A 25,566-nucleotide genomic window follows, 5' to 3' on the forward strand; every position below is an offset into this window, starting at 1 on the left:
GTGGTTTCATCTCTCTGTTCTGTCGCCCTGCATGTAGTCGGAACCTGGTCAGTCAACACGATGGCATGTTTCTGTGTCCAAAACCACTTTTTGGATGTACCCACCTGGTTGCTTGGATGCTTTCCAGGGGTTAGGGTAGGATGGCATTTGCTGTTCCAGCTTAGGCTGTGCCAGAGGTACAGGAACAGCGGCCGTTTGTCTTTTTTAGACTGCCACGTCCCCAAGGACAAGGGCATGGCCTTTACTCCTAATTCATGTAACCTCTTTTATAGTCCCAGTGTGCTCTCTTAGGAGTGAGTCAGTAAAAGGACTTGCTGGGGGCAGAATAAACTGCAGGGGCGCCTGGGTGGCTCATTGGGTTAAGCGTCTGACTTAGGCTCAGGTCATGATGTGGCGGTTCGTGGGTTCGAGCCCCGTGTTGGGCTCTGTGCTGACAGCTTTGGAGTTTGGAGAGCCTCCTTCGGATTCTGTGTCTCCCTTTCCCTCTGCCCTCCCGCCCTCCCCTCCTCCCTCCCTCCCCTCCTCCCTCCCTCTTCCCCTCTCTCTCTCTCTCAAAAATAAATACAAATTAGAAAAACATGTGACCCGTCTGCACATGTGGGCATTTCAAACTTAATGTGCCCCAAACTGGGTTCCTGGTTTCCTTTCCTACACCTCGGCCACCCACACTACTCCCTATGTCTGTTAATGGCAATACCACCTTCAGCACACGATGCCAGTTTGGGAGACCTTCTCTTTTTCTCTCATCCCACTTCTAATTGTCAGGGAATCCTGTTGATTCTACCTTGGGAACGTGTCCAGAACTCAATTAGTGAGACCCCCTGGTCTCAGCCACCATCTCTTGTCTGTATTATCACAAGGGCCTCCAAACAAGCCCCTTGCTCTGCCCTTGGCCCTTCTCAGCCAGGCTGTGGCATAGGGATTAACCGTTTAGTATACAGGTCTGGTCACGTCACTCCTCAGCTCACAGCCTCAAGTGGATCTTCTTCACGCTCAGAGAAACCGAGGTCCATGTGATGACCTACAAGGCCTTATCTGATCAGGTGCTCATTTTTCCTCTGTGCCCAGCTTTTATTCTCCTTTACACGCATACTGATTCCTTGATCTCACTCCTGGGGTGTGTGTTCTCGCTTTGCTTCCGGATTTCCCGCTCTCTGCTTCTTGTGAGACTCCTCCCAGATAGCTGCACTGCTCTCTCCTGCCTCTTATGTCTTTGCTCACATGTCACCTTTGTAGCTACATCCACCCAGACCACTACATTGGAAATGGCGCCCCACTGTCCACCCCTCCACTCTCTTCTCTTTTCCTCTATTTAAAAAATAGTACATATCACTATGAAGTATACTATAAAATATTCCGTGTTGTTTGTAAACTGTACTGTAAGCTTCGGAAGGACTGGGACTTTTGTTTCTTGTTCAATTGTATGTCCTTTGCACATAATGTCCTCATGCCCAGCAGATGGTCAGATATCATTTAATGAATAAGCAGTGTTTACAAAAACACTTTTGCCCTCCCGTCCTAGTCACATCAAATGACTGGGTTTAATCTCGTAGGTAAATTTTGATATGCACAGAGCACGGCAAAGGATACAAGAGAAAAGGGTTCAGCTGGAAGATAAGATAAACCCTCGACATGAGCAAAAAGTACTAAGATACAATTGTTAGATGATTGAATAAATAAAAGATCTAGGGGAGGTCATTGGGAAAATGGCAAGAGGGAGGGACTCTGGAATTTGATCCTGGGTGTCAGTACTATTCTATTCTAAGTATTTTGCCTACTGGATTCCATTTGATCCTCACAACAGGTATTGTGAGACAGGTAAGTAGCCCAAGGTCACAGAGCTAGTGGGTGTTTGAGCCAAGATTCAAACCCTAGTGTCCCATGCCACAGTGTTAAGAGTATTCAGGGTGTGAATCATGGAGGTAAAAGGTTTGGGATGGGCCAGCTTTGTAGAGCCTGGGTGTCTGATCCATGGGGAAGCCAATCTGGGTCCAAGTGGGATTAATTTGTTGAAGTGGTGAGCGATGGGTTATAGGTAGGATGAAAATAACGTGGAAGGCTTTGGATGCTCGTTGCAGAGCTGGCATTTGATCTGACAGGCACCAGAGGGTAAGGTTTGTTCTTGAGCAGGGGAGTAAAATGATGGAAATAATTGTGACTATTTAACTTGGCATTGATATACAAGATAGGTTAGAAGTGGGAAGGGCATACCGCTGGTGACCACTCAGCACACTATTTGGGATATCCTGGCAGGGGGAGGTGAAAGGAATGGGATGCTGGATTAAGAGATGGGAGAGACGAACTCCAAACAGTGACTATTTCGTGAATGAGTGAGTGGGGGGAATGAGGAAGGAAGAGCGGTCAGAAACCATCTGGGATTATAAACCTGAGTGGTGTTACTGTTTTTAACACAATTGGTACCATTAGGAAAGGTAGACTAGTTAGGTCCTGGTATACTGAGAAGTTCTTGAAACAGTGATATGAAGAAAAACAGGGCAGGAACAATTTTCCTCTAGGGAAGACCTACAGGAGTAGAGAAATGTTGATAAATAGTCTTCAGACATTGTGAGATAAAGGGGGTGGCCCCAGTTCTGTATAGTTTCAGAGATCATTGTAGGACAAATGGGTAAAATTTGGGACAAGGCATATTTGCTTTAAAATAAGGAATTCAAAGTATCACCAAGGAGGAGGTTCACTTAGAGTAACTGATCTGATCTTCTACACAGCTCTGCAAAGTAGATACTACCATCCCATTTTTTACAGATAAATAAACTGAGACCTTGAAGCAAGCAGCTTTTAAAAGCGTAGAGCCAGGGGCGCCTGGGTGACTCAGTCGGTTGAGCGTCTGACTTGGGCTCTCGTCCTCGTCCTGCCACTCGTGGGTTCCTGCCCCACATCCGGCACCGTGCTGACAGCTGGGAGCCTGGAGCCTGCCTCAGATTCCTCTCCATCTCTCTGCCCCTCCCCCTGCTCAAGCGCGCACGCGCGCACTCTCTCAAATGTAAATTAAAAAAAAAAAAACACTAAAAATTTTTTTAAAAAGTGTAGAACCAAGATATGTTATTGATTTTCCTTTTGTGGTTGAATTTGTTTTTAAGATTAAAAAAAAATTAAAACCTAAAACTTTAACTGTTAAATAAAAGTTCAGATTAAATATACATTTAAATTAAATACCACTTAAAATTTAAAAACGTAAACACTTTCAAAATGTGTCTTATTTGTAAAGTTTATTATAAGTCAGAGGGTATTTTTAAAAACTTGAAGACTGGGGCGCCTGGGTGGCGCAGTCGGTTAAGCGTCCGACTTCAGCCAGGTCACGATCTCGCGGTCTGTGAGTTCGAGCCTCGCGTCAGGCTCTGGGCTGATGGCTCGGAGCCTGGAGCCTGTTTCCAATTCTGTGTGTCTCCCTCTCTCTCTGCCCCTCCCCCGTTCATGCTCTGTCTCTCTCTGTCCCAAAAATAAATAAAAAACGTTGAAAAAAAAAAAATTAAAAAAAAAAAACAAAAAAACTTGAAGACTTTTTTTTATCACTCTCTGCAATCCCATGTTATAACCAATATGAACAATTTTCTATTTTTACATTTTTCTCCGTCATAATACAAAATATATAGTTTTCATGAATAAAATGAAACCACACAATAGACATGACTTGGTAAAGTACCTTTTTAAGATACTCTGTGCTTTGGTATATCTAGATGTAGAATTGTTGGGACTCCATTTATTTTCAAAATCTGAGAATTTATCAACTGATAGAAATTCTCCAAAAGTCTCTTAAAATACTGTTTGTCCTCTATTATCTCTTCTTTCTCAGTGTGGGCCTCCTATAAAAAAGATTCTGGACTTTTTCATTCCATATTTCATGTATCTTAACATCTTTCGTATCTTTCACCTATTCTAACTCTGTGCTGTATTCTGGATAAATTCTTAATATCAAAGTTCTAATTCACTGATGATCTCTTGACTTTCCATTTTTGCTATTTAACCTATCCAGTGAATTTTCAAACACTCTACCTGTTACTTTCTAAAATTCTGTTTGCTTCTTAGTCAAGTCAGCCTAGTTTTTGTTAAGTGAGCTGGGGGCAGATCGTATTCTCATCCTAAGTTTTCAATTATTTTTTAGCATCTTTATTGAAACATACTTAGATTGCCGAATGTTTGGTTAGTCTATTGTTTGAGCTTCAGAAAGTCTAATTTTCTGTTCTCCTGTCTTTCTCATATTCAGTAGTCTTGTCAAGTGTCTGAAAAGTTTGCATTGTGAGCCTATGACCAATGACCCTTGAACTGGGGGAGCCCTGGAATTCTGAGTTAACCCTGAATGCATGCATAACCATAAATGTATCTTATATGTAAATTTTGTAGTTGAAGATTTACAGAGAACTTTCTTCCACCCCCCCCCCCCCCCCCGCCCCAGCCAAGTTAAGGCTTAGGCTGAAACAGAACAATTTCTTCTCTATTTCTTTTGCTACTGGTCATAATTTTTTATTGGACTAAGTAAAAGCGGAGCCCTTTGCTGTACTGGTGGATGCGGAAGTTTCAGTTAGGATACTCAACCACACAGGGATACATAACTTTGTCTCTTGACGTCCCTGGCAGTTAAAATCCAGTCATCTTGGCTGAGACCGGCAAACCTTCTCAGGGCAAATATTCTCAATAGGTCATTACAACATTTTTTTTTTTTTTTTTGATGAGTCATAATTTTAGGACTGAGGAGATCTCCTTTACTGAGAGTTGAACTACACACTTGAAGTAGCTCTTAAAAATAGTCTAGTGAATGTTTTAAGCAGTAGGGTCCTCAGGTTATTTAATCCATCATATAGGCAGAAAGGAGGTCTGTGTTTAAAAACATTTACCAAGTATTTGTCAGCTTCTAAGAAGGAGCACATCCTGCTCATTCAGGATTAATACCTTTCCTATGTTCTCTCCTAGCACCCAGCACTTCTGTTTACTCTAATGTTACATGGTAACATTACATGGTAACATTACATTGTAATACATGGTATTAGCTGTTTACTTGTGTGCTTTCTCCAGTAAACTAGGAGTTCCCTAGGGTAGGGACCCTGGTGTATTCACATTAGAATTACTCGTGCTGATCACAGGGCAGAAGGGAGGGGGACACAGAAATAGGAACACAGCAGTAAAGGGAGAACGACTCTGGCACGTGACTCAGCTCGTTGGGATTAATGGGACCCAGATCACAGGAGCAGAGATGGACAAGGGAATATGTGCAGAGCCAGAAAGAAAGCATTCTAACGGCCTAATCTATGACTAGTTGGTGAAAGGTATTGATTTCAAAATAGGGAATGATAGCTTCTGCTCAGAGTAGCCTCCTATGGATGGAGAAAAATGGAAAGAACTGCTAATGTTGTAAACAGCTAACACAGTCACAGGAAGTGGAAACAGGAGAGCATACCCTGGTGCGAGCTCATGACTGAGGTGGACAATGAATGTAGTCTGGAATTGTCAGTTACACTGTCAATCATAACTCGTTTACTAGGTGCATTTTAAACCTGGGGTATTTTGTATAGTGTCTGTGTTCTACTAAATGCTTTGGGAACTTAACCAAAATGAAGTTTCCTCCCATAAATCTAAATTTATAGGTTACATACACACTTAGACAAGTCTGTGATGCATTTAGGTATGTGTGTATACTCGGGCTGGGAACTGTGTACTTCCTCTAATTTGGCTAATAGGCCTATTTTTGCCCCAAGCTGTGTGTCCTGCTACCTTACTTTTTCCCCCTCAGTTAGTGTTTTGGATCAAGGTATGGCCTGCTGGTGGGAAAGATGGAGACTTTATATTCCTCACTGTCTATTACCCTATGAACCTGGATTATATTACTCATTTAGTGACCTTGAATCTAGAGGAGAATAGGAACACGAAGAAGCAGACGAGAAGTGAGTTCGTTATGTGTTTGTGTGTGCACCTGTGTGTATGTTGGAACAGGGTTGAGATGAACTTGAGCCCTGTTGATGAGAAGTCCTCATGTGAGAAGTACTGATGAAGCACTGACCATATATTTGGCATTGTCTTTGTCTCTTCAGGCTGCTGTAACACAATGCTAAAGACCGGGTGGCTTAGAAACAAGAATTTATTTCTTACATCTCTGGAGCCTGGAAGTCCAAGTTCGGGGTGCTAGCCTGTTCTGAGTGAGGGCCCTCTTCTGGGTTAGAGGCTTATCATTGCATTCTCACATGGCAGAAGGGACTTAGGGAGTTCTATGGTTTTCTTTTCTTTTTTTTTTTTTCTTAAGGCCAGTGCCATTATGGAGGCTCCACCCTCCTAACCTGAGCACCTCCTACAGGCCCCGCCTACTCATACCATTACATTGGGGGTTAGGACTTCAACCTGAATGTTAGTGGGGGACACAAACACTCAGACCACAGCAGGTCTGTACACACCTGCCTGTTTTGTTGTTGTTCATATTGGCTTTTTAGACTGCATTTGTTGTCCAGAACAGATAGAGGGTAGTTCAGTTCATGGCTGGTGAAGATTTGCCTTGATTTGGTATTTACTGCCTCAGGTTTCCCAAAGTGTGACCTTCGTTTCCTAATAACTTTGTAAGTGTGCGTTTTTCAAAATATGAGGCTGACTGTTGCTTTAGGCAACACATTGTTGCGTGAGAGCCATAGAAAACATCTGAGAAGGGGACTCTGAGCTTTCTTGAGGGCTTGAGTAAATACTGTGAAGGCTGAAAAACCAAGTTGTACCTGCCTCATAACAGGCGTTGCAGTTTTTTGGAGCACATCCAGTCTTAAGTTCAGGTTCAGGTTGCCTAGAAAGACAGAGCCTTCCTTATTCTTTGGTTTCTCCTGGTGAGGGCTATCAACAAGGAACTTAAACACCATAAAATAAAAGCTTTCACCCCAACAGAATCTATGTAGAATTAGGTATTAAAACTTTTTTCCACAGTAACTTGAAATGTTGAGGCCTAGCATTCTTATTGATAATGAATATATATATATATATATATATATATATATATATATGTATGTATATTATGAAGTAGATGTTGGGTAATTTCTAATTTAAGCAAAAATATCTAGGAATTTTAAGGCAGGCATAGAAAAAATTCATTAATTTCCTAGGCAGTTACACCTGGGATAGTACTATGCCGTTAACTGGTATTATTTTCTAGAAGTAGCAACTTGTATTCCTCTTGTGAGGAATGTCCTTCCAGGAGACATTTTGAAGCTGGCTAGCCTCTTTGAGGGAAAGGGACACCTAAGCCATTAGGAGCAAAATAAAAAATCTGTCCAAATTGCCAAGAAGGACATGGGACAATTCTTCAGTTATATAGGACTGTCCTTCTTACAGGACGTTGAACATCCCTGACCACTTGGTGCCAGATACCAGGATCTGTTCTCCCAGCTCTTCTGATACTCTGGTTTTTTTCCCCCATCCCTGCAAGCACCCACAGGTCCCAAGTGGGACGGGGGGAAGACCTAAAACATAAGCCCCCTTGATGAGTCTTTCTGCTGCCCTTGAAGTGCCAACCAGTGACTTGGTAACTTCCAAAGACAATGGCCCCTTCTGAGTCCTCATTCTCTTTGACTTGACTACAGTCCTTTGTAAGCTGTAAGCATTATTTATTATTGCTGAGCGATTAGGCTTTTGAATGTTGCTGAGCTGTTTGTGTGTTTGAACTTGTCTCTGTACATTTTTAGACCTCATGCTTTATTTAAAACATTGCCGTGAATATTAAATAACAAACACTTAAATTGTTGACTATTTTTTATGTTATTGCAATATTTTAATACTTATCCTATAAGAACTTTTTTTAAAAATTTTTAAAATTTATTTTTGAGAGGGAGAGTGACAGCACAAGTGGGGGAGGGGTGGAGAGAGGGAGACACAGAATCGAAGCAGGTTCCAGGCTCTGAGCTGTCAGCACAGAGCCCGACACGGGGCTTGAATTTATGGACTGTGAGATCATGACCTGAGTCGAAGTTGGATGCTCAACCAGTTGAGCCTCCAGGCACCTCAGAACTTCTGTTTTAATCTTGAATCCCAGGTGGTGGATTGCACAAAGTCCTTGTTTGGTATGTAATAGAAATTTGTGACTATAATTAGCTTATGTAGGTAACATTGCTTCAGAGCACAAGAGTGTGCCTAGATTTGAATCAGAATAACAAAATAATTTTGACCGTTTTCACCCAGTAAAAATATTTGAATACCAGTTCTCCCTATGTTCCTGCTTTAAGACAGCTCATGATCCCTTTGCCCAGTGGAGGTTTTTAAAAAAACTTTATGTTATGTTACGTTATGTTATGTTATGACTTCACCGCAAAGCTCTTTCCTTTTTGTAACTTGTGGAACGTTTACTGTTTCATGTGGTCATGTTCACTTTTTACCTCCCGGTAACAGCTCCATTGGCTCTTATCAGGCCGATTCTTCCACCAACGTGGAAATGGCTGAGAGCCAGCGACTTCTTAAGTTAGGGATCCAGTAGGTCCTTCTCTGATTTTAGTGTGCTTTCTTCATTTATCCACAGCATTTGCTGCCTTGTCCATCCATCCCTCTTGGATTTTGTCACATTAGTCCCCTTTCAAATTTCTGACCTAGAAGTGGAGACTTTAAGTTAGGAGGATGGGATCTGGGACCAGACTGCCTGGGTTTAAATCTTGGCTCTGCCACCTAATACTTGTGTGACCTTGGACAAGGTACACAACCTCTCTGTGCCTCAGTTTTCTTATGTGTAAAATGGGGATGGTATTCCATGTAAAATAGGAGGTATTCCATGTGGCTCTGAGAAGTAGGTGAATTTAAACAGCACACAGAACTTTGTCTGACAATAAATCGTGCTCAGTTAATGCCAGCCTTGTTGGTTATTTCTCTATTCTTAGTGTCTTTCGTGAGCTCTTCTACCTTGCTTTCTCTTGACATTCTCTAAGTCTCTACGCAAAGCCTTTTCGAATTTCTCTGTATCTACCACCTTAATCCTCTCATTTACTCCCAGTGACTCAAACTACTGTGTTACCAGTATATCTTTCAAGCCCAGACCTCTCTGTCTTGATGAGTAATCACATCTCAAACTCGTTATGGCTAGTAGTCCTTTCTCCCCCTCCACATCTTCCACTTCTCCTTTTTATTTTCCCTATCTTGGTCAATGTCACTAAATACCTGGCTCCCCAGACTAAGAACCAAGGAGTCACCCTAGAATCCTCCTAGTCCTTATCCCCTACATCTGGTTTAGCGTTAAGGCCTGTCCGTTTTGTCCCTTAATCTCTTAAATTTATCTTTGCCCTCCCTATGCTACTGTTTTTCGTTCAGGCTCTCTGTCTCTCTCACCTGAGTGACAGCAATGGTGTTGATCTGTTGCTCTGACTGCAGAATCCCTCCTCCACCTACTCTTACAGTGGCCTCTTGAAAGCACAGTTCAGGTCACATCCTTCTCGTGCATTAAAGCCGCTCGCTGGCGTGAAGCTCACATAACTTACTAAGGTGTATCATGGGGACCCTGAACGTGTTTCCATCCTTCTGTCCTGGAGGTGTTTGTCCCTCCGTGAACAACCCTTTCGTACTACATGGGGTTCTGCCTGTTCCTTCTTGGGCTTGAAAGGTTGTTCCATTTCATGGTGTACCTGGTGAATGTCTGTTGTCCGCCTCGGTGATTTTCAACAGAGATCTGTGTTGGCATTTGGGGTGGGACCTTTCTTTATGCAGGGTTGACCTGGCATTATAGCAGCTCCCTTTCCCCTTCTGCTTTTTCTCTATCCTGCTGACCCAGTCATTTGAGAACCAGAAAAGCTGTCCTGCCCTGTTTCTAAATGCCTTTTGGGATAGGAGTGCCCCTAGTTGACAAACTATATAAAAGGCTCAGGTCAGGCTCTGTCTCCTTGGGGAGCCCTGTTGATACCCCAACTACTGACAGAGGGGAGTGTTTGTGCCTCTCTCTACTGCTAGAACCCCATAAGGGTTTTGTGGTCTTCCTGTCTTCCTCTGTCCATGGGGCAGACATTCTGGTGCCTAGGGGCTTTCTATATCCTTGGTATTGTCTTTTCTATAGGTTATTTACCTACTTCACATCTGTAAGCCCTTTCTTGTCGAATAGATTGATATGTACCTGAAAGGAGACACTTTTTTCCTCCCTCAGTACTAAGCATATAGGAAGTTGTGAGTACATGTGCTGAACTAAATTAAACATTTTGAGACTAGTCCTATTTCTAAGGCTAAGTCTCATTTCTTTTCATCTTTGCTTGAAGGTCATAATTCTAAATGTTAAATGATCATTCTAGAGTTTCTCCAGGTTTTACACATAGATCCACTAGTTTTATTATCTAGAATTAGGTATACTAATTTAGCTATACCAGTTAAAAAATGTCTTAATTTTTCTTTGAGTTGGCATAGAATGTTAAACTAGTTATGGATGTACAACATAGTGATTCAATAGTTCTGAGCAATACCCAGTGTTTACCATGATAAGTGTATTCACCCTACGTGAATATAATACTGACTGTATTCTTTGTGCATACTTTTCATCTCCTTGACTTGTTTCACAGCTGGAAACTTGTACCTCATAATCCCCTTCCCCTGTTTTGCTTCTCCTTCCACCCCTCTGACAACCACCAGTTTTTTGTTGTTGTGTTTGTGAGTCTTTTTTTCTTTGTTGTTGTTGTGTTTTTTAGATTCCACCTAAGTGACATCATGTGGTTATATACTGTATTTCTATAATGCAGTAAGCTGGAGAAAAGAAAATGTGAAAAAAAAAAAACTAAGAGAAAATGAATTCAGAGCACCGACTATATGTATCAAAGAAAAATCCATCTATAAATAGACCTAAGCAGAGTAAATTTAGGGTGTCCAGGGTCAAGTGTATTTCCTTGCTTTATTAAAAAGTGTGGGAAATAAAAAACAGAAATGAGAAGCTGGTGAAGACACCAGGGTCTGATAAATCCAATGAGGTCATTTGTCCAAGTAAAGAACTATCAGTACCAATTGGGTCCTCCCTAAACTTGTTTGTGGAAGCAAAAGTAAAGCAAATTACAGGAAAAGCTGGAGTATATTTTGTTAAATTCTGACCAAAAGGAGACATGAAGTTGGTGTTATTAAGTTTCTGGCAGGTGACTTTTGGCCCCTGAAAGTCTGTTGTTCACTTCTGTCACAGGTTTGGTGTGTTTTCGAGATGGATGATGTATAAAAGTAAGGGGCCAATGACCTTTACTCCTTCCAAACCTGTTAGTTCAGCCTGTCAGACTCATCACTTTTTCCTAAATAGCACAAGTCCATGTCCTTTTTTTCATGCTGGTCCTTCTCCCTGCCCCCCCACCCCCCATTACATTTATAACTCATTTGTCACTGATGCTTGCCTAACACTATCATGTTCTGTCAGGTCGATGGTGTATTACTCCTTAAAACTTTTAGGTTTTCATGGATATAGATATTCCCTGAACCAAACTGTGAGTTCATCAGTGATGGGGGTGGTGTTTTATGTATGTGAATCTTTCTCATGACAGCCTCCGTGGTGCTTTGCACGGAGCAGGTGACAGTAAATTGACTTCTGGACATGATAGAGGGACCTCAGAGACCTACTGCGAATGAGGACATTGACGCCTTTGATAGGCTGTATCTTGCCCAAGATGCTGAGTGATAGAGCTTTGCACTGATGACGAAGGATGCAACTAAACAGATCGATCGCAAAAGTGAGGAAAAGCAATGTTGAACTGATATATAAAAAGGCTTGGAATGCAAATACATCCTGCAAAATACAAGTGAGTGTGCCAGTTTTGGTGGAACATTGTGTTAGCAGCTAGCTCACACCCCTCTGGGTACTTCATAAACATTCTCTCATTCAGGCTGCACCATTTCAGACTGACTCCCCTTCTTCCTGCCCACTCCCACCACTCCCACTGGTTTGAATTAATGGGATCTGTTGAATAGTTACTGTATTTTCTAATCTTCAGACCTCTGCCTGCACTCTTTCTTTCATAGGAAATTTATTGTCAAATTGGTTTTCATACAACACCCAGGGCTCATCCCAACCGGTGCCCTCCTCAATGCCCATCACCCATCCTCCCCGTCCTTCCACCCCCATCAAACCTCAGTTTAGGGGCGCCTGGGTGGCTCAGTCGGTTAAGCGTCTGACTTCAGCTCAGGTCACGATCTCGCGGTCTGTGGTTCGAGCCCCGCGTTGGGCTCTGTGCTGAGGGCTCAGAGCCTGGAGCCTGCTTCCGATCCTGTGTCTCCCTCTCTCTCTGACCCTCCCCCGTTCATGCTCTGTCTCTGTCTCAAAAATAAATAAACGTTAAAAAAAAAAATTAAAAAAAAAAACCACCTCAGTTTATTCTGTTTTTAAGTCTCTTATGGTTTGGCTCTCTCCCTCTCTGACTTTTTTTTCTCTTCCCCTCCCCCATGGTCTTCTGTTAAGTTTCTCAGGATCCACGTAAGAGTGAAAACCTATGGCATCTGTCTTTCTCTGTATGGCTTATCTCACTTAGCATCACACTCTCCACTTCCATCCATGTTGCTGCAAAAGGCCATATTTCATTCTTTCTCATTGCCACGTAGTACTCCATTGTGTATATAAACCACAATTTCTTTATCCATTCATCAGTTGATGGACATTTAGGCTCTTTCCATAATTTGGCCATTGTTGAGAGTGCTGCTATAAACATTGGGGTACAAGTGCCCCTATGCATCAGTACTCCTTAACAGGCTTCTTTCTTTCTTCCTTTTTAAAAAAAAATTTTTTTTTAACATTTATTTATTTTTGAGACAGAGACAGAGCATGAACAGGGGAGGGTCAGAGAGAGAGGGAGACATAGAATCCGAAACAGGCTCCAGGCTCTGAGCTGTCAGCACAGAGCCCGATGCAGGGCTCGAACTCACGGACTGTGAGATCATGACCTGAGCTGAAGTCGGACGCTTAACCGACTGAGCCACCCAGGCGCTCCAGGCTTATTTCTAAAATGCTCTCTTCTTACCCATTTTCACTGTGCCCACACTGAAGCTTTTTCCTTAGACTTGGCCTTCCCTCCCAGTTGTTCATGTGTTCTTTCCTCCTTCTCCAGTTAGCATAACAGTTGTGAAATATAGATACAATTCTACACTTCTAGGTTTGTTGACAGAGCTGTGACTCATCATTTCCAAGTGAAGGTTTAAAACAGAGATGGTTGTCGAGTTGTGTCAGTAGGAATAGCTCTACCCTTTGAATTCTCTGACCGTAGTGGGGGGAGTATTCATTCAGCTGTGTAAAATCACACACCGGCCTGGCATAATACTATTCAGAATTCTTGATGCTTGGAGATTCCTCTGGGCTGGGGTGAGGCTGAGCTGGGTGGACCCATTTCAGAGGAGCCTGGCCCCACTTAGTGCTGACTCATCTTGTTAAGTCTGATATTTAGAGGTCTTTCAAAATACTCAAATGCTTAAGAAACCCTTTATATAAGCTTGATAAATGAAGCTAGCCTTTGAGTGCTCTTGATGGGCACTAAGTGTTTTCTGTTATTACTGTCAGCTGTCTCAATCCTCTCAAGAGGCTTATGAGGTAGGCACTATTACTCAGGGATGAGTGACTGCCCCAGGGAGGGGAACTTCAGGCCCAAGTCACACAGTTAGAATAGGGCAGAGGTGGAGTTCATATACAGGCTGCTTCTGAGGCTCTCCTCTTATGAGGTGTTGGCTACTTGTTAGCCAAGCAACTTGCTATCTTTGAGACCAAAGTTATGTGACACAAGGACCTTGTGCTGTGGCTAAGGAGAACATGGGCTGGATAGGTCAGATGGGCTGGATTCACACGCCCGCTTGGCCGCTTGTGGCTGCTTGATCTCTAAGTGGTGCAACTTTGCCGAGCTTCTCTTTCTTCCTGTGAAGTGCAGAGGGCGACACTAGATACTGTCTTACCTGGGGAGAGCAGGTATCAGGGACGTTCCCTACAGGGAATCTCCTTAAAAGGAGGACCAAGGTCTCATAGGAAACAGTGGTAGAAAAGAGATTTGCCTGGGGTTCTATTATGAAAAGGAGTATCCCCTATAAAACTTTGTATTTGACTTCTGTGGCTAGCACGCAGCACAGCATCATGGGTAGGAGTACAAGCTTTGAAGCAGGAAGCTCGAATACCTGTTCTACCATGTGTAGCGTGACCTAGTGCCTTGCAGTTTTTTTTTTTAATTTCTTTTTTTTAACGTTTATTTATTTTTGAGACAGAGAGAGACAGAGCATGAACGGGGGAGGGTCAGAGAGAGAGGGAGACACAGGATCGGAAGCAGGCTCCAGGCTCTGAGCCATCAGCCCAGAGCCCGACGTGGGGCTCGACGTGGGGCTCGAACCCACAGACCGTGAGATCGTGACCTGAGTTGAAGTCGGACGACCAACCGACTGAGCCACCCAGGCGCCCCGTGCCTTGCAGTTTTCAACTCTAATTCTTATTCTTAGGAGGGACATCAAGTGTAGTGTGTGGGGGGAGGTGCGGGGTGGGGGGAGAGGGAGAGAGGAGGGGAGTGATGGTGGGGGCGTTTATGGTTTTTGTCTGCCAAATTTGTTAATTGCAGAGCAGGACATTCATGTTATCACACTGTATTTTCTTTCTTTCTTTGTTTCTTTCTCTCTCTCTCTCTCTCTCTCAGAGTGTAATTTCTTAGAAAATTACTACATTTCAAACTTTCTTTAAATGCACCTTACATCTTTATTCTAATTAGCATTTTACATCAAACAATGAAACAAACATGCAAAAATAAAGCTCTCATACAAAATACATGCATATCATACTGTATTTTCGAAGAGCTATCGTGAGGGTTATTTTTATTAGAATTAGTTAACAAGTTCTTCCATTTTCTCATAGGATAAAGAGGAGAAGAAATTCTTCCTTTAATACTGCGATGATCTTTAAGGCTTTATCTCCTTATGATTTCTTTTTTCACTTGTTAGTGGATCTCTGCCACATTCTCATTGATCAGTAGGATCATGATTTGAGAAGTTAGCCAATATTGAAAAATACTATTCTCGATTTTATTTAACCTAATTTCATCTTTAAAAAAAGATTTCCAATTTTATCTTGATAGGTATTTTATATTTATAACACCCAGTAACCACCTCAAGACCAAAACATGTAACTACAAAACATCTAAAGTACAAGGGGGACTGGGTGGAGAACAGATGCTAGCCTTAAGTAAGGGGGCGGGAACTGAAGAATAAACGTGGGAGGGAGTTGTTCCTAATCTTCATGGTGGTCAGTTGATTCAAGAATCATTCTTAGGTTGCGGCACCTGGGTGGCTCAGTCTGTTAAGTGTCTGACTTCAGTTCTGGTCGTGCTCTCGCGGTTTGTGGGTTCGAGCCCCGCGTTCGTGTTCTGTGCTGACAGCTCGGATCCTGCACCCTGCTTCGGATTCTGTGCCTCCTTCTCTCTCTGTCCCTCCCCCACTTGTGCTCTGTCTCTATCAAAAAGAAATAAATGTAAAAAAAAAATTAAAACAATTATTCTTAGGTTTGGGTAACTTTTGCTTCAGTGTAACCTTACAACTGCAGGGATTTGTAAATGACGATTCAGGCAAGTAAGACTTCCTCCATGGTTCCTCTCATGGCTGCTGTGAGGCTTCTCTGAGGTGTTGGTAAAATACATAGCACAGTGCCTAACCACATCATTAGCCTTCCAAGTATAGTTACTAACAGTATTAGTAAATATTTGACCATTATTTGTTAATAGGTTTTGTAAGAGGTGTACCAGCCAAAGTTTTTGGCATGTTCAAACACAAAGTTCAAGTCATAGATTTTATATGGAGTTAGTCTTAGAAACCCAGAATTTCATAAAGTCAAGAATGATTATTTACTGTGAAAATTGAATGTTATATTTTCTCTTATTTTTAAGTTGGAATATTCTCTTCACCTTTTAAATGGTCTAATTTTTATTAGAAGTAACTAGCAAAACGAAGATCCTGAAACATTAGGCATTCTTTCTAGTATGTGTGAAATATTGAATATTTTGCATCATGATGTTCTTTTTATAAGAATTTTTTCCTCTGTTTTGGGAGCAAACTTAAAAATTGTGGCTGTGTACCAAGACCCCCTATCATTCTCTGGTGTCTGCAAGAAAGACTGGAAATTGGCCTTAAATTTCCCAAGACACGTTTTTGAAAAATAAAATATTTTTTTCCAATGTTTTTTATTTATTTTTGGGACAGAGAGAGACATAGCATGAACGGGGAAGGGGCAGAGAGAGAGGGAGACACAGAATCGGAAACAGGCTCCAGGCTCCGAGCCATCAGCCCAGAGCCTGACGCGGGGCTCGAACTCACGGACCGCGAGATCGTGACCTGGCTGAAGTCGGACGCTTAACCGACTGCGCCACCCAGGCGCCCCGAAAAATAAAATATTAAAACAGTACTCGAGCCTAAGAATTTTAGAAAATCCAAATGGAGAACTCAAATTAGGAAAGGTAGACCATGATATTTGTGTGGTGAAAAGCTGGTGTGTGTAGAACTTGTCTAGCAAATACAAACTGGTTTTGTTATTAACCTTGATAATAAAGGAGGCACAATATGATTTAGCCATGCATCTCTGCAAGTGAGCACAGACCTTGCTGCTCTTGACTATTTAGGAAGCATCAGTTTTGGAAACATTCAAATGAGAATACGGTTTTTTATACCTATATCAGTTTGAACTTCGAGTATTTGAGTATATAATACATGTACCTCAAATGATTCTGTCTCTGATAGGGGCTTTTAGAAAGTTTGGGACCAGGGGCGCCTGGGTGGCGCAGTCGGTTAAACGTCCGACTTCAGCCAGGTCATGATCTCGCGGTCCGTGATTTCAAGCCCCGCGTCAGGCTCTGGGCTGATGGCTCGGAGCCTGGAGCCTGTTTCGGATTCTGTGTCTCCCTCTCTCTCTGCCCCTCCCCCGTCCATGCTCTGTCTCTCTCTGTCCCAAAAATAAATAAAAAACGTTGAAAAAAAAAATTAAAAAAAAAAAAGTTTGGGACCAAGGCTGAGAACTGTAGTTTATTTTTTATTTATTTATTTTAACGTTTATTTATTTTTGAGACAGGACAGAGCATGAACGGGGGAGGGGCAGAGAGAGAGAGGGAGACACAGAATCTGAAACAGGCTCCAGGCTCTGAGCTGTCAGCACAGAGCCCAACGCGGGGCTCGAACTCACAGACCGTGAGATCATGACCTGAGCCGAAGTCGGACACTCAACCGACTGAGCCACCCAGGCGCCCCTGGATCCCTCTTAGCTTTAAAGAGGTGTGACCTTGCACTCTGCTCTGCAGTCCAGCTCGCAGGCCCCTGCCACCTAGAACCTCAGCAGGGGGGGTGGGTGGAGCTCGGGAAACCCCACAGCTTATTCCTTAGTCTAGTAAGCCTGCATTGAGACCCCTGTGGGAAAAGTACCCGCAGCCTGGCAAGTGGGGACAAAGGCTTACCTAGAAGGAACAGATTCGCAAGATGTCATGTACCCTTACTAAGTTAAAAAAAAAAAAAAAAAGTGTGTATCCTTATTTTTTTAATTTATAAATTGTACTACGCAACAGTATATTTTTTCAAACTTACTCCACATTTAAAAACCTATGAAGATTAAATGCGATTAATAACCCTTTTTGTTCTCACTAAAAACATTGATGTACAATACATGTCAGCGGAAGTAATAAAACAAATGGGTCATTATTTTGAAAACCTTGGTTTAAAATACTCTATAACCCTTCTTTTTAATTTTTTAAGTTTTTTGTTATTTTAATTTGAGAGAGAGAGAGAGAGAGACAGAGACAGAGACAGAGACAAAGCACAAATGAGGAAGGGGCAGAGAGAGAGGGAGACACAGAATCTGAAGCAGGCTCCAGGCTCTGAGCTGTCAGCACAGAGCCCCATATGGGGCTCCAACCCGCGAACTGGGTGATCAAGACCTGAGCTGAAGTCAGCCACTTAATCAACTGACCCACCCAGGTGCCCCTACTCTGTAACCCTTCTGTTTGAATGTCTGGTTCAAAGCACTTTGACTTTGAATTTGGATTTAATGTGTGTCACAGCTGAAGAGAACCTCATTATGATATATACATTCTAATACAAGTGCAGTGCTGGCTAAACTTAAAAATTCGGGGCTTTATGTATTAATCCCATCCACTAATTATACAAGTTTATTAATTTTTTTTAACATTTTTATTTATTTTTGAGACAGGGAGAGACAGAGCATGAACAGGAGAGGGTCAGAGAGAGGGAGACACAGAATCCGAAACAGGCTCCAGGCTCTGAGCTGTCAGCACAGAGCCCGACACGGGGGCTCGAACTCATGGACCACGAGATCATGACCTGAGCCGAAGTCGGCCGCTCAACCGACTGAGCCACCCAGGCGCCCCACAAGTTTATTAATTTTTAAAAGTGGCTGCATGGGGCACCTGTGTGACTCAGTCAGCTAAGCACCTGACTCTGGATACTGGTTTAGGTTGTGATCTAGCAGTTGTGAGACTGAGCCCCACATCGGGCTCTGCACTGACTCTGGAGCCTGCTGGGGATTCTCACCCTGTCCCCCTTCTCTGTGCTCCTCTCTGGCTTTCTCTCTCTCTCACATACACATGCTCTCTCCTACAAATAAAAATTAAAAAAAAAATAAAGTGGCTGCAAACTCCCATCTTCCCTGATGTCAGTCGGTTCTCCTATAATTTAGAAGTCGTTACGTTTTAAAAATACAAAACCTGTGAAACATTCAGTTTCAAAGATTTATATAGATTAGAAGGCTTTTTCCCCCCAAGAATTTGAAGCCTGCAGATATGAGGGCTTTATTAAGTTGTAAACTTTATTATTTTTTTATATGGAATTTATTGTCAAATTGGTTTCCATACAACACCCAGCGCTCGTCCCAAAAGATGCCCTCTTCAATACCCATCACCCACCCTCCCCTCCCTCCCACCCCCCATCAGCCCTCAGTTTGTTCTCATTTTTTAAGTCTCTTATGCTTTTAAGTTGCAAACTTTAATTACTGCAAGAAAGGGACAAAACAGTGGTAACATGTACTAATATTCTTTTTGAAAATGTTATGATGGCATATACTATCTGACAGTTGAATTTCCTTTACGAATTTTCACTTACTGAAATATCACCCCTTCTTGATGGAAAGGCCTATATGTATTTGGAAAAATGGATGTTTTTACAGACATGTCATAAACAGCCACTTTTTGTAGAAAAATGAGAACACTTCTATTTCGGGAAGAGAAAATTGTGTAGGACATATTAAATAAAGTGGGACAGTTTTTTAAAAGACTTTGCCACAGTATAACCAATACGACTCAATATGGTGTATGGATTTTTATGGTCCTTAGCAATGTCATTACAGAAATTGTGGATTGGACTGTGTTTGAAATTCATTACGATACTTTGCCCATGGATGACACAAGGAATGAATTTCACTTACGGTGCCTTTTAAGGTTCTTATCCAAGCAGCTGCCCTACCTAGTGGTTGTAGTTGAATGCTTTTCCCTTAGGAGATTACTCTTTATTAAAGAAGTAATTCACTCTTCAGATTAAGTCCGTATTCTCTTCACAAGTGGTTTCTTGGTTTCTCTTCCTCTCTCCCTCTGTACCCCTCCTTCCCACCTTCCCTTCGTTTCTGCAAGCAGGGGAGAGGGGCAGAGAGCGGGAGTCCCAAGCAGGCTTCATACTCAACACTGAGCCTGAAGCAGGGCTTGATCTCACGACCCTGGCACCATCACCTGAGCCAAAATCAAGACTCAGATGCACAACTGACTGGCACCATCCAGGTGCCCCAGAAGTGTTTTTTTGTAGATGTATTATCAGATAAAATCTAGAAAGCTGAGTAAGGGAAAACATCTGCACTTCTACGAGTGTATGGCAAACCTCTTACACAGATGATGTATTCTAAGATTCATTAAAATACTCCATAGTCTTCAAAGTTTTGTTCATAAAGGAATGCACATATTATTTTCTGTGCATTTCGGTCCTTTTGAAACCACATTGACTGTAGAATGCACTCTTGCTATTAAGCAAAAATTTTAAAAGGTTGTAATTGTATCAAGTTTTGTGAAAGTTTTTTAAAAGATCACAATGGTTTATGGCATGCCTGTAAACACAGGTTAAAAACAGTTGGTGATACCTTGAAGCACATCACACATTTAGGGTCAGGGATCGTGGTATATGCTATTGGGTGTACTTTCAAAATTTACATACCTGAAAGCTGATTTTTTTGCGGGGAGGGGGTGGGTGGGTGGAGATTATAAGGCATTGTTTATAGTCATTTTAATTTCCCAGTAGAGCTGATGAATAATTCGTATTTAGGAATGAGAGACTGATTTGTCATATTCTTGTTAGTATTGTCTTCCATTTGAAGATTCCTTCCTGGAATTCTTAAGCCATTCATCTAATTTATGAGGCAAGTTTTATTAAGAACTGATGATAATAGGTAAGCCCATTTAAGTGGGTCTACATAAACGGCCACAGGGCACAGTGTGTTGGTAATGAGCTTGGTCTTCTCTCAGGATAACTTAGGGAGTATAACTTGTGACCTAGGAGGGTGCCAGTGGCAGCGTGAGTATGAAGTATTAATAAACCTGAAGTTAAAAGTTGTTACAAAAAAAAAAAAAAACTTTCTGTATTTTTCTTCTTGCCAAGTGTATACTTGGGGTATTATTGCACTAAACGTCCCAATTCAGGTTGCTATGTGCCCTGTCACCCATCGCCGAGGTACTGCAGCTGGTGTGGCCTGGGAAGGCAGAGCCAGGATTGGCCTGGTGAGCAGAACTCGGGTGGTGGTTGGATCTCTGTCTTGCCCCATTCACAGTTCTCATCCAGCCCACTCCTTACTTTGTCCCGGTTTTTAGGGCTCTCTTGTTGAGCTGTGCATTTTTTGAGGGCCGAACCACCTCCCGGTCATCTTTGTGGATTGTTTGGCCCACTGTAGGTGTTCATTGAACGTCTTGAATGATGGTTGCTTTTTTTCCCTAAGTTTCAAGGTGGTTTCTGGATGTGGGTTTTACAGGGGCAGGCATGCAGTTGGTGGAGAGGTTGGTAACTGGAGTACATACCCGCCCTCCTGAGATCACATGACTGAAACCTTTGCCCTCTGGATGTTCAGCAAAGAAGTGTCTTGCTCCTGAGGTCTCCTGCCTCATTTGGACAGCGGTGAACTCTAACCTCAGAGACCTCTATTATTCAAGTAGTTAAGGCAAAACTTTGAGCACGTTTATGTAGACTTTCCTGGCTTTTGGAAATATTTCTCTCAAGAGCAGTCAATAGAATATTACCTGGGGTGGATAGGTTTCCTTTAGGTGTGGAAATTAACGTGAGAGAAGAAAAGGGGGGTGGTATTTGATACAGATGGAATCTCTTTTCTGTAGTTCATGGTTTTGTCTCTGCAATTTTCCCATCTATCGTTACTTCTCCCCCCTGGATAACTGAAGGGAGGGACACAGTTCTGGTTGGCTATGCAGTGCCTCCTGTAATAACGGTTGTCATTCGTTATTTTCCTTGCAGATGCGGAAGCCATGGAGTTGAGCTGCAGCGATGTTCCTCTATACGTAAGTCTCTAAGTGTTGGATTTCAGGTCTAAATGACCCTTTCTTACACTCAAAACCCGTGTGACTAAAGTGGAGAGAAAGGTTTTGCATGCTGTTTGAGGCTTAAGAAAAAAAAACAAAAACCAAAAAACCAAAAAACGTGAACTGTCTTGCTTCAAGTATGTGTATGGACCCTTTTAAAAGTCATTGGCTCTTGGCTCTGAAGTCTGGGTTTTAATGATACTTATCTGAGTAATTTTATTTAAACTGTATAACTTCTGGACTCACAAACACCCATTTCATTCATGTGAATGGTTTTCGAATGTTGTATTTTAGGATCTACCGATAATGGTCAAGAATGTCTTCTAGGTGCGTCTTTGGATAACGTTCAGTGGCATTTGTGTCAGCTAAAATCATGAAATAGGAATTCAAAGGGCAAAGTGCTGGGACATCCACAGAATAGGTGGAGGATTGGGTGACAGAGATGCCCATGAGATGCCTAGACAGGTGTTTCTTCTGCATTGAGGGAAGATTCTGCTCTTCTGCACAGTTAACTGAGTGTAACAGAGAAGTCAGTGGATGCTCCCTTCACATATAAAATGGGATAAGGGGGAGCATGGGTGGCTCAGTCAGTTGAGCGTCTGACTTCAGCTTGGGTCATGATCTCACAGTCTGTGAGTTCGAGCCCCACGTCGGGCTCTGTGCTGACAGCTCAGAGCCCGGAGCCTGCTTCGGGTTCTGTGTTTCCCTCTCTCTCTGACCCTCCCCCGTTCATGCTGTGTCTCTCTCTGTCTCAAAAATAAATAAACGTTAAAAAAAAAAATGGGATAGGACTTCATCCCCCCACCCCCCTTATTTCCTTGAAATCTGACTGAGTTGGTATAGCGTGGGCATGGATGGGTGTGTGGGACCTGTGGTTTCAGGTAACTTCTGAATCATCGACTCATGGAATTCAGCAAAAGTACTGCATCTAGACTAAGAATATGACCTCAATTTAGGTTATCCTTAATAGAATGAAGTGTCAGGGAACTAGAACACACAATAAGAATCTTCAGTTAAAATCTGTTGATCCATTTCATTGCCCTCTCAAACTTAGATATACTCCACTCTCTTCTATAGAGAAAAAGTGAATGATACTACTACTCTGTGCTTGATGTCAAAAGAACCAAGGTCGGTAGAGCAAGTCCCTGGTTCTAGAGTCAAATAGGTCAATGGCAGACTTGAGTACGATAGAGGATGGGAAGCTGGGGCCAGCCATGGTTGCAGCTCCTGATTCTAACTCAGAATTTACAACTATTGTTGTAACACAGAACTGCCTCTTCCCTTCTAAGGAGTTGCACTTCACACATCAGATGAGTAATGTGTGGGAAATAACCTCAAGGTCCCACATTAAGAAGAGAATACTACGAGAACTGCACGCAGCTACTGAAAACAATTTTGGGAAGGATACTGAATAATGAAAACATTACTAATTTAATAAGTGGAAAAATAAAGAATGCTCCATGTATATACTTTGTGCTTTCAATTATGTTATCATGAAACAAGCTGTCGTTGACTTGAAGTTTACTATATACCCGGTCCTATCTGCTAACCCTTCAGATAGTGACAGTGACAAGGGCAGCTTGAGGAAGACCTGTAACACCCTCCATCATGTCCACCCGCTTCCTCCAAATATTACAACCGTAGTAGTATCCTACCTACTAGATTATCATCAGACTAAGGAAGAGTCAGTACCCATAGCCTAAGGAAAGAAGGGATTTAAAAAGACCAGACAAAAGTAAAAATAATTTTGTCTAATAAACAGGATATACTAATGGGAATGAAAGGGAGTAAGTGAAAGGTGTTAAGAAAACGTTACTCATAATCTGAGTACCTATAGATGTTTTATTAAAATGACACTTTGTCATTTCTAAAGTGCAGTTTTTTTCCACCCTCATTTTAACATCTCTGAAGCTGAGATGCTCTTACATGCACTGTGCATTCCAGCATATGTCACGGTATAGTTATTACCTATGTGTGCGTGTCCTTGCTTACAATGCTCAAATGGTTGTCACTTAAGATTACATGTGTGCCTGGGAATGCACGCTGGTGCAGCCACTCTGGAAAACAGTATGGAGGTTCCTCAAAAAACTAAAAATAGAACTACCCTACGACCCAGCAATTGCACTACTAGGCATTTATCCAAGGGATACAGGTGTGCTGTTTCAAAGGGACACATGCACACCCATGTTTATAGCAGCACTACCTACAATAGCCAAAGTGTGGAAAGAGCCCAAATGTCCATCGATGGATGAATGGATAAAGAAGATGTGTATATATACAATGGCGTAGTACTTAGCAATCAAAAAGAATGAAATCTTGCCATTTGCAACTATGTGGATGGAACTGGAGGGTATTATGCTAAGTGATATTAGAGAAAGACAAACATCATATGACTTCACTCATATGAGGACTTTAAGATACAAAACAGAAGAACATAAGGGAACGGAAACAAAAATAATATGAAAACAGAGAGGGGGACAAAACAGAAGAGACTCAAAAATATGGACAACAAACTGAGAGTTACTGGAAGGGTTGTGGGAGGGGGGATGAGCTAAATGGGTAAGGGGCACTAAGGAATCTACTCCTGAAATCGTTGCACTATATGCTAACTAATTTGGATGTAAATTTAAAAAAATAAAAAATAAAACAAGTTAAAAAAAAGATTACATGTGTGCCTTGTTGGTATAATAAAAACAAATCTAAAATCAATTTCTACCAAATTAATAACATGTAAACAGAGCACACATAAGAACTATACTAAAAGTTGTTTTTGTGCTTTGGGGTAGACCTCTTCTCTGCTTTTCTATCTTCAGAGGTTTGATAAATATTGTAGCTTCTAGTTTATTAAATTCTGGTTTATAAATGTTTAATTTTTAAAATTCATACATGAATTAAATGCTTTCAAAATGATTCCATTACAATTTGGCATTAAAAAGTTGTTATGGGGGTGCCTGGGTGGCTCAGTCAGTTAAGCATGCCACTTGGCTCAGGTCATGATCTCCCAGTTCGTGGGTTCGAGCCCCACATCAGGCTCTGTGCTGACAGCTCAGAGCCTGGAGCCTCCTTCCCATTCTGTGTCTCCCTCTCTGCCCCTCCCCCACTAGTGCTCTGTCTCTCAAAAATAAACATTAAAAATTTTTTTAAAAAATTAAGTTACTGTGTACACACAGTAACACGGAAGACTTGGAAACAGCAGCATGGTACACGATAAAATCTGTCTAAATCTAGAAGTTCTTGCAATGAGTATAAGATAAAATTCAAACATGTAATGATTAGAAATTTTTTAGTGGAATATAAATGGAATTTATAACTGTATATGATGTATACATACAGAAATAGTATATTATGTATATTTAACATGACACTTGATATGTATAATTGTATGTTATATATATTTAACATGACTCTTACTTGGTATGTATATAGATTGTAACCTGATTCTTTTAACCCACTTAAACATTTATGTCACTATTAAAAATTGATCTCAGCCAATTTGACTCCTTGGACATATGTAGTAAGAGGTCAGAGAGTGTATATTATAGTAAAAACAAGTCTAAATTCAATTTCTTCCAAATTAATAACATGTAAACAGAGCACAGGTAAGAACTGTAGTAAAACTTGTTTTTGTATTTTGGGGTAGACCTGTTCTCTGCTTTCTGTCTTCAGAGGTTTGATAAATATTTACTTGTAGCTTCTAGTTTAATAAAGTCTCATGTATAAATGTTTAATTTTTAAAATTCATATTTATATTTCATAAATTATAAAAATAGGAAATACCAAGAAAAATTAAAACTTTATGCTTAATCCTGTCATCAGTAGAAGCACTGATATTTGGTATGTTTTTCCAGAGTTCTTTTTATATCTGTGTTGACTTTTATTGACATTAATGCATTAATTATTAAGGCATATATTTAGATGATTTTTTATTTGATGGCAATATATTGGATCTCTTTATTTTGATACTTTTATGTGCTAACAATCTTATTATGATTGGTTATTTTACAAAAATTATCTTTGGCAAGTGTATAATGTAAAATCCAAATAAAACTAGAAAGTTTAAAGGACTGATAGCATACTGAGATACTTTCAAATT

The 25,566-nt window shown here is 41.5% G+C and overlaps 1 protein-coding gene across 1 annotated transcript in view; it reads left to right on the plus strand.

The window, feature by feature from the left end:
- ARHGEF28 (Rho guanine nucleotide exchange factor 28) overlaps nucleotides 1–25,566 on the plus strand; it is a 303,361-nt gene that overhangs the window by 36,893 nt on the left and 240,902 nt on the right. The window contains exon 2 of the mRNA XM_042988302.1: nucleotides 21,409–21,452. Coding sequence (XP_042844236.1) covers nucleotides 21,420–21,452 — 33 coding nt within the window. The 5' untranslated portion in view covers nucleotides 21,409–21,419. The remainder of the gene's footprint in view (nucleotides 1–21,408; nucleotides 21,453–25,566) is intronic.

Source organism: Panthera tigris, chromosome A1 (assembly GCF_018350195.1).
Source record: "Panthera tigris isolate Pti1 chromosome A1, P.tigris_Pti1_mat1.1, whole genome shotgun sequence".
In the NCBI taxonomy this organism is placed as follows: Eukaryota; Metazoa; Chordata; class Mammalia; order Carnivora; family Felidae; genus Panthera; species Panthera tigris.